We start from the raw sequence: 8,699 nt of genomic DNA on the forward strand, positions 1-8,699 counted from the left end.
TTGCAACAATTTGATTGGACTTCAGTCCAGTATTGTGGTAGCCTCTGAAAAAAATTTCAGAGCTGCTCTTGTATCAAATAGTTGGTTAATTCCAGTTATTCCTAATTCCGGTTAATTCACATCAATTCCTTATAGTTATTGGTGGTCATTTCCGCGTTATGCTATTTAAACGTTTAAAAGTTTCAAAATTAGATAGAATAGAAATAGATGTCATGTCACTTTGGTTTAATTTCTTACGTAAGAAATATGACATATTAAAATTATCCCAAAGTTACATATCAAACGGATAAATACCGTTTGAAATCAAGAGTTCAACATGAAACAAAGATAGCTTATGTTATTTGGTTATTATCATAATTACTAGTCTTAGAAATAGTAGTAGTAGCAGAATTGTAATAAAGTATTATAACTTTATTCATGCAGCACCTTTCAAAACAAAGTGACAATAGTTAAGCAATTTAATGATAATTAATAATTTGGGGGGAGAAGATAAAAACATTTCTGTAGAACAATTCAAGTAAATATGGCAAATGAAGTGGATGAAAAGAGAGTTAAATAAAGCACTAAAAATAGCTTGTATAATGAGAAGTAGAATATTAGTATTTATATTTTATCTTAAGAGTGCATTTTAAGTGTTTCATTTACTATGAATTATACCTAAGAGTTGGGAGCTTGGAGTTTGCCCATCCAGTATACACATGCTTTGTGGACTTCTACTTGTGGGTCCTGGGGAGCACTGTGAGGTGTACTGTGGGAATATTGGTACCAGAGTAACAGGCCATCTGGTCCTTATATAACCAAAATAAGATCTCTATTTCTATACTCTGTACAAAGTCAAGCACATTCCCTGTAGATGTTGGCCTCTGCTAGGCATGTCGTAGAGCCACTGATCCTTCGCATTGAACAGAGCGTTTGAGGTTGTCCAAGCATCTTATAAGGATGCCTCCTGGGTGCATCCCATGAGAGGATTTTCTCAAAGCATCCAGAGGGTCCCAGTGTAGACCCAACACTCTGGAGAGCATTTATACTGTCTGGCCTGGGAAGTTGTTGTTCCAAATAAATGTAGGCAATATGTTCTGACAAATGCCAGCCTCCACAACAAAGTGAGGTTTGATTACAGACTGGGCAGCGTGGGAGACTGACACATGGATCAGACTCCCAAGGGCTCTGAGGGGTTTTTAGACTATCCAACAATAAAAAAGTCTGACATCATTTGAGAGGACATCCATTCTAGACGCCTTGTCATGTACTGTTTATAAATCTTGAAGAATGGGTTCCTCTTAAAGCAATATTCGTACTGAAAGAGCTGTTGGTGTCTGTAATCCTAAATCAGGTCAAGAGATCCTGTCTCAATGTGATAGGAATGTTCAGGCTCAGTGAGCTAGACAATAAAGGAGACACAATTTAAGTGATAGTAAACAAACAGGTACGCTAAACCATAAAAAGGGTAGATTATGATGACCCCATAATATCAGAATTGTATTTCTCTTTCAAGGCCAAAAGCGCCTGAGGGTTGGATGGGTCATCTATGAACCATTTTCCTCTGCAAATGCACCTTTAAGACTGGGAAGCCATGCAGAACAGAAAGCCTCATATTTTCATCCAATCAACTGAGCCCATGAGTTTGCATAATGATTGATGTGAACTACTACAATATTTCATGATTACAGGCTGCAGTTTAATGAAATATGTCAACAGTATTATTTGTCAATCTTCCTTCTTAGTAAATGCATCCAAAGACCTGGGGGATTACAGAGGCATAAACAGATAGAGAGAGAGAGAGAGAGAGAGAGAGAGAGAGAGAGAGAGAGAGAGAGAGAGAGAGAGAGAGAGAGAGAGAGAGAGAGAGAGAGAGAGAGAGAGAGAGAGATGACGTGGGTGTGGCGATTGGGGTTGGAAGTTGGCTGACCAATCAACGAACGCGCAGGCTTAAGCCCACCTGCAGCCTTTATCATCGCTTGTTGTCTCACCCCAGACAGTGTGCAAGGCAGGTCTGCGTCTACGCCTTGTGGTAACGGAACAATCGCTGTTGTGGGCATTTATTAGTATCAGTACAAGTCTGACCACACACCGCGGAGGGACTGCAGCCATGACTCACCCCCGGACTCTCAGAGTAGACTATGGTCAAACTACAAGCGTTTTATGTGTGGTCGGCTCGGAACTTAATGTGAACCTGAACAGGTAAGCTATTGTTCAAGATGTTGTGTCTTAGACACACACACACACACACACACACACACACACACACACACACACACACACACACACACACACACACACACACACACACACACACACACACACCTGATGTGGACTGTATGTGCTATAACTAGTTTGGGGAGTTTACTTAGAAAATGAGTTGTATTCCAAGCAAATGCAACAGGATACTAATATATTGTCTTATATTACCTTGGTTACCACTGCTGGCAGACTTACAAAGCTCAAGTGTAGTGTGTGGGCCTATGTCTTATTCCTTATTTTTATTTTAATGGATTGCTATATAGTGGTAAAATATGGTATCCAGAGCTATTTTTTAATAATTAATCTATTTATTTATCAAGTAAATCAATAGTTTAAATAGGATCCTATGTGCTGTTTTGTAGTTTTTCTACTGTGTTTCTGCTCTTTGTCAATGAATGTGACAGATGATACAGTACTGAGGAAACACATTTCCTCCTTGAGGGACAATAAGTCTAAAGTCTAAACCAAATCAGTCTAATTCGACAGTCCTACGATAAAATAACCTTTGTGAAGGTTATAATCAGTCTTAGGGAGGTGTTGAATCATTTGTATGGTAATTTTGCCAGCACAGTTATAGTGCTACTCATCCTCATTTAGCCTAAGGGTGGACTAAATGTCAGAAACACCAATTACACAACAGTAAAATGATTTTGATTGATTTTCTTTGTGAATGTGGACTTGACTTCAGGGTTGTTGTATTAGACTATATTAGTTGTAAATAGGTGTGCTGAGTAAATTGTTAACTGATTGCATAAGAATTGCATTGTTTACCCACATAATTAGAGCTGCAGGGAGGATGTCATTGTATGCAGATCCTGGGGCGGACCTCAACATTGTGTTTTGAACAGTAGAGACACTCAGTCAACAGTCCGCTATTGTTATAGTCAAACAGGAGAGACGTTCTTGTACCAAATAAATGTAGGCAATGTTCTGACAAATGCCAGCCTCCACAACAAAGTGAGGTTTGATTACAGACTGGGCAGCGTGGGAGACTGGCACATGGATCAGACTCCCAAGGGCTCTGAGGGGTTTTTAGACTATCCAACAATAAAAAAGTCTGACATCATTTGAGAGGACATCCATTCTAGACGCCTTGTCATGTACTGTTTATAAATCTTAAAGAATGGGTTCCTCTTAAAGCAATATTCGTACTGAAAGAGTTGTTGGTGTCTGTAATCCTAAATCAGGTCAAAGCCCAGGCTCAGTGAGCTAGACAAAAAAGGAGACACAATTTAAAGTAATAGTAAACAAACAGGTACGCTAAACCATAAAAGGTTAGATTATGATGGTGAGAGGGAAAGGGAGAGAGAATGAGAAACCAAAGATGGCTCCACACATCTTTACCTGCAGGAAACCTACAAAGGGAAAAGGACAGCAGGAGGAGCACTGAGGCTGCTGGGGGACAAAATCCAATGTCATTGCTCTTTGTAACAATGTTTTCAAAGTTTAGCTGAAGCTAATGTGATGTTTCAGGAGTTGATAAAACCAAGTGGATATATTTAAAAATTACAGTATTCTTAGTGCAAAATTCCCTTTTTGTAATTATGTGGATGACGTTTTATTGTTGAGCTGCGATTGTAAGATAGTAGCACCAAGAGGGAATTTTATACTAAACTTAGAGGGGGTTGATTAGGCTGAACAGCCTGCCTGGCATGAAACTTAGTGCTGTTTTGTTGTTGGACTTTTGTATTTGAAGATATTCGCTTGGTTTGACAAACTCAGACTGCTGATGCATTGAGAGTGATTTTTGTCCCCCATCACTTACAATGGTGTCACGTTAGGAAGGGATCTCTTCACAGTGTGGACAGGAAGAACAATTGTAGCTACTGATAAATCTTTCAATGTAGAACTGCATTGTGTATCAAGCTGTTGTGACCATATGGGGCCTAACAAAACATGTGGTGATGGCATTTCCACAAAATAGATGACACATGGAAAACCTGAGATTTGGTTCCAGTATAGTGTGGGGATATCACATGTCTTGGTCCTTGGGTAGACTATAGGCATGTCTTCACCTGGACAAATTCTGTAGAAACAATGGGGCTTTTTCCTGGAGACATCTGTCAACTTGCACCTGCTGTTCTAGTTCTTTATTGTGCCACATTCAACATCCTCTGTCTGCATCTTCATGCCATGAGGTATCATGTGTGAATGAACACATGAAATCTGAGCATGAGTTTTGCCTGCATCACCAGTGCTCTTTCTCACTTGTATAAAAAACAAATATACGGGGACTTCCGGTCGAAACACCGTCATGATGGCCGCATAGTGAGGGAGCTCCCGGTTGAACCAGAGCAATTCGAGAAATACCCCCATATAAACCAAACAATTTCGCAAAAAAATGTAGAGAAAGGGGTTGAATAGTAATATCACCACCTTGAGCAGTAAACGTCGTCCGAAGCCAAGTGGGAGGGAAAGACGGAGTGCAGCTAACAGGTCGGAGCTAGCAAACACCGCGGTGAAGTGCGGAGACATGGCCGACTTGGATCTGATTTTACAAGAACTGAGAGGGTTTCGCCAAGAAAACAAAGTACAATTAGAGACCATAAGAGAGGAAATTATGAAGGCGAATACCAGACTAGATGAGGCAGAAGGACGAATTGAGAAAGCAGAGGAGAGGATCCAAAACACAGAAGACGTCATCACGGCCATGCTAAAGCTACACACCAAGCTGGAAGACAAGCTGCTGGATCTGGAGAGCCGCTCCAGACGTGAGAACATAAGGATCTATGGGGTGCTGGAGGGGTCCGAGAAGGAATCAACCACGATGGTCTCATTTGTGGAAAACCTACTCCGCGACGATCTTGCGCTAACGCACGACATGCCCGACCTGCCCGACCTGCCCGACCTGCAGATTGAAAGGGCTCACCGGTCGCTGGGACCGCAGCCGCCGGGGGACGCGCCGCCACGCTCCATCATAATCAAGTGTTTAAGTTTAAAACAAAAGAGACATTACTCCGCAAGGTATGGCAGAAGAAGGGGTTCACCTGGCAAGAGAACCGCATAAACCTGGATCACGACTACCCACCTCTAATACTCAAAAGAAGAAGAGAATACACAGAGATCCGCAAAATACTGAAGGAGAACAGGAAATTCAGAAGAAGCTCCTTTTTACAAAGCAACAATACTATGAAACTGGTGGGAAATCACTGAAACTCCTATCGTATAGGTTGAGAAAACAACAAGCGGATAGAACTATATATAAAATAAGAAACTCCGAAAACCTAAAACCTAAGGAGGGGAAAGATAAACTGGAGTGTGGAAATTACCGTCCTGTAAATCTTCTAAAAAACGACTATAAACTGTTCACCTCCATATTATCCAAACGAATAGAGTTGTTATTACCATTATTAATACACAAGGACCAGACTGGCTTTGTCAGACAAAGACAGACCCAAGATAACATCAGGAAAAGACACTGCACGTTATGAGACAAGTCACACATCAAAAACTGGAGACACTGATATTAAGTTTGGACGCCGAAAAAGCATTTGACTCAGTCAGGTGGTCATCCTTATACAAAGTACTTTCGAAATTTGGCTTCCATGCAACTATAATTGAAACGTTTGCAGCACTATATAACAAACCAACAGCTAGAATCAAAATGAATGGAAACTTAACCAATTCATTCACTTTAGAAAGGGGAACGGGGCAGGGATGCTGTGGGTCGCCGCTCCTCTTCACCTTGTTTATAGAACCCACGAGTCAACTAATTAGGCAGAGGAATGATATAAAGGGGGTAACAATGACTTCTGGGGAACAAAAACTGGCCCTATTCGCCAACGATTTATTGATAAGTATAACACAACCGACTCAGACACTCCCAAAACTGATGAAATTGTCAGAGGAATTTGGTTTAGTTGCTGGTTATAAAATTAATATTAATAAAACTCAAGCATTAACATTTAATTATGACCCTCCACCTTCAATTAGGACCATGTACAATTGGAAATGGGATGCAGAGTCCATTAAATATTTGGGTGTCTCACTACCTAGGGACCTCACAAGACTGTTCAACATAAATTATGGCCCACTAAATTCAAAGATAAAAACTGATATACAAAGATGGAATGTTATCCCTTTTTAGGTTTAAGCTCCCGGATAGAATCAATCAGGATGAATATTCTTCCAGGGATGTTGTACCTTTTTCAATGTTTACCAATTGAAATACCATCTAAACAATTCTTAGAGTGGGACAGAGTAATAGCAAGTTATCTGTGGCAAGGGAAAAGGGCCAGAATCAAATTGAAAAACACTGCAATTAAGAAAAGACAAAGGGGGAATGGGCCTTCCCTGCTTACAGGATTACTACTACGCAGCTCAGTTGAGGCCTTTAATCTGCCTGTGCTCACCTACATACACTGCAATATGGAAGGAAATTGAAGGAACGACGATAAAGGGAGCTCCAATAACAGCTTTATTAAGTGACAATAAATTACAAGAAGAACAGGAGATCCCAGAGGACTCTATAACATACAGCTTCCTGAAGTCCTGGCAGGAAATAGTCAAAATTTGCAGATTAAAAGACACATCTAAGATTATGAGGTGGTGTGCCTATGATTCGGACTTTGCCCCAAATAAAACCGATGGCAGATTTAAGGCATGGATCACAAAAGGTTTAACTACCTATTATTCATTCGTCCACAAGGGGGCATTTCAGAGTTTTGAGGCCCTACAGAAGGATCATGGTCTAGGGAGAGACGATTTCTTTAGGTACTTGCAAGTCAGAGACTACTATAACAAAAATATTAAAGAGGTGTTAAGAAAAGACGAGTCAGGGTTCATGGAGGTATTCTTATCATTAACTAAGTCCAGATCCTGTAACAAAATTATCTCCAAATTATATAATGCTATACAAATATCCAAACCAGAGAATACAGAATACATAAAGAGGAAATGGGAAACGGAAATAAGGATAATTATTACACAGGAGAGTTGGGGGAAAATATGTCAATTACAATGGATCTCAACCGGGTCAAACACTTGGAGGGAGTTCTGTTGGAAAAGTATAGCAAGATTTTTCATCACACCCATTCAGCAGCGTCATCAGGGTAATGGGGATGCTTGTTGGAGACTCTGTGGGTCTAATGGAGCCAATCACTTCCACATTTTTTGGGACTGTCAAATAATAAAATCCTACTGGGAAGAGATCCACAAACATATTAATAATATATTTATTGTGAACATTCCATTAAAATGTGAAACTTTGTTCCTGGACAACATAATGTTTGAAACATGGAACATAAAAGACAAAAAACTGCTGACCATACTGTTGGCATCTAGTAAGAAATGTGTCACTAGAAAATGGTTAAAAGTCTAACCTCCCACCATCGACGAATGGATCGACATTGTTTATGAGATTTATGTTATGGAGAAGATTTCTTTTTCCCTCAAAGTTGAGAAAGAAAGTTTTTATAGGATCTGGACCAAATGGACTGAGTATGTAAAACCAATCAGAACTGACTTTATCTGACTGTACTTGTGCTTTGTGTGAAATAACCCCCTTTTATTATCTATGATGTAATGATTACATGTAGGTGTGCGCTCCCCGGTTTTGTTGTTTTTGTGTTAATGCTTCCACCTGGAACGGTTCGGGTCCTTGGGAAAAAGCTCCAGAAGGGCAGTTTGTACAACATCATTGTATCTTTGACAAACTGAGTCAATAATGTGAGAAGTGATGTATGTGACGGAGGTCTGCCTTTCTGAATAAAAAGAGAATATCAAAAAAACAAAAAAACAAATACACACACACACACACACACACACACACACACACACACACACACACACACACACACACACACACACACACACACATACACACACACTGTATGTTTAATACACTCTGTTATATGTAAACATTCATACAACATACATCAAAACCTGCTGTTTAACTTGTTCTTAGGAGCGCCCCTCCCTACTCCAAGTTCTTCTCTGTGAAGTGCACCGCCCATGTTCAGTACAGCATAATCCCCCCACCTCAGGACACGTACCACTTGTCTCCCATCCCCCTCAATGAAAAGTCAGTACTACTCATCCGCATGAGCCGTGCTAGTCAACATGAAAATGAAAGCAAGGTAAAGTAGGAAGAAGTGCACTCCTTATTTTAATGTTGATGTGTGAGATTAACAGCTCCAGGAAATGAAATAATCTGTGTGTTCAAGCTCACTTGATAAAGGAGTTACATTGATGCTGAAAACATTTGTACTGTAGACTGACTTTTTACATGCAGAATGATTGATTCTTTTGAGCCATGATTTATCACTTTTTCATTCCATTTTTATTTCATTCATGCATATTTAAGATTTTACAATCGTCAAGTTTCGTTTTGTACAACTAAATGACTTGTGCCATTGTTTAACAAGCTATCTGTCCAGTACTATGGGGAGGATAAAGAGGTCTTTGGGAGAGCAATCCTGCACCTGACAGCTATTGGTAAGTTAAAGCAGAATAAAACA

At 40.0% G+C, this 8,699-nt stretch overlaps 1 protein-coding gene across 1 annotated transcript in view; it reads left to right on the forward strand.

Annotated features, from left to right (window-relative positions):
- Positions 1-2,023: 2,023 nt before the first annotated feature.
- Positions 2,024-8,699, forward strand: part of padi2 (peptidyl arginine deiminase, type II) — a 15,347-nt gene continuing 8,671 nt past the window's right edge. Inside the window, exons 1-3 of the mRNA XM_083938909.1 lie at positions 2,024-2,181; positions 8,147-8,318; positions 8,607-8,676. Coding sequence (XP_083795035.1) covers positions 2,090-2,181; positions 8,147-8,318; positions 8,607-8,676 — 334 coding nt within the window. The 5' untranslated portion in view covers positions 2,024-2,089. The remainder of the gene's footprint in view (positions 2,182-8,146; positions 8,319-8,606; positions 8,677-8,699) is intronic.

This window comes from Echiichthys vipera, assembly GCF_963691815.1.
Source record: "Echiichthys vipera genome assembly, chromosome: X".
NCBI lineage: Eukaryota > Metazoa > Chordata > Actinopteri > Perciformes > Trachinidae > Echiichthys > Echiichthys vipera.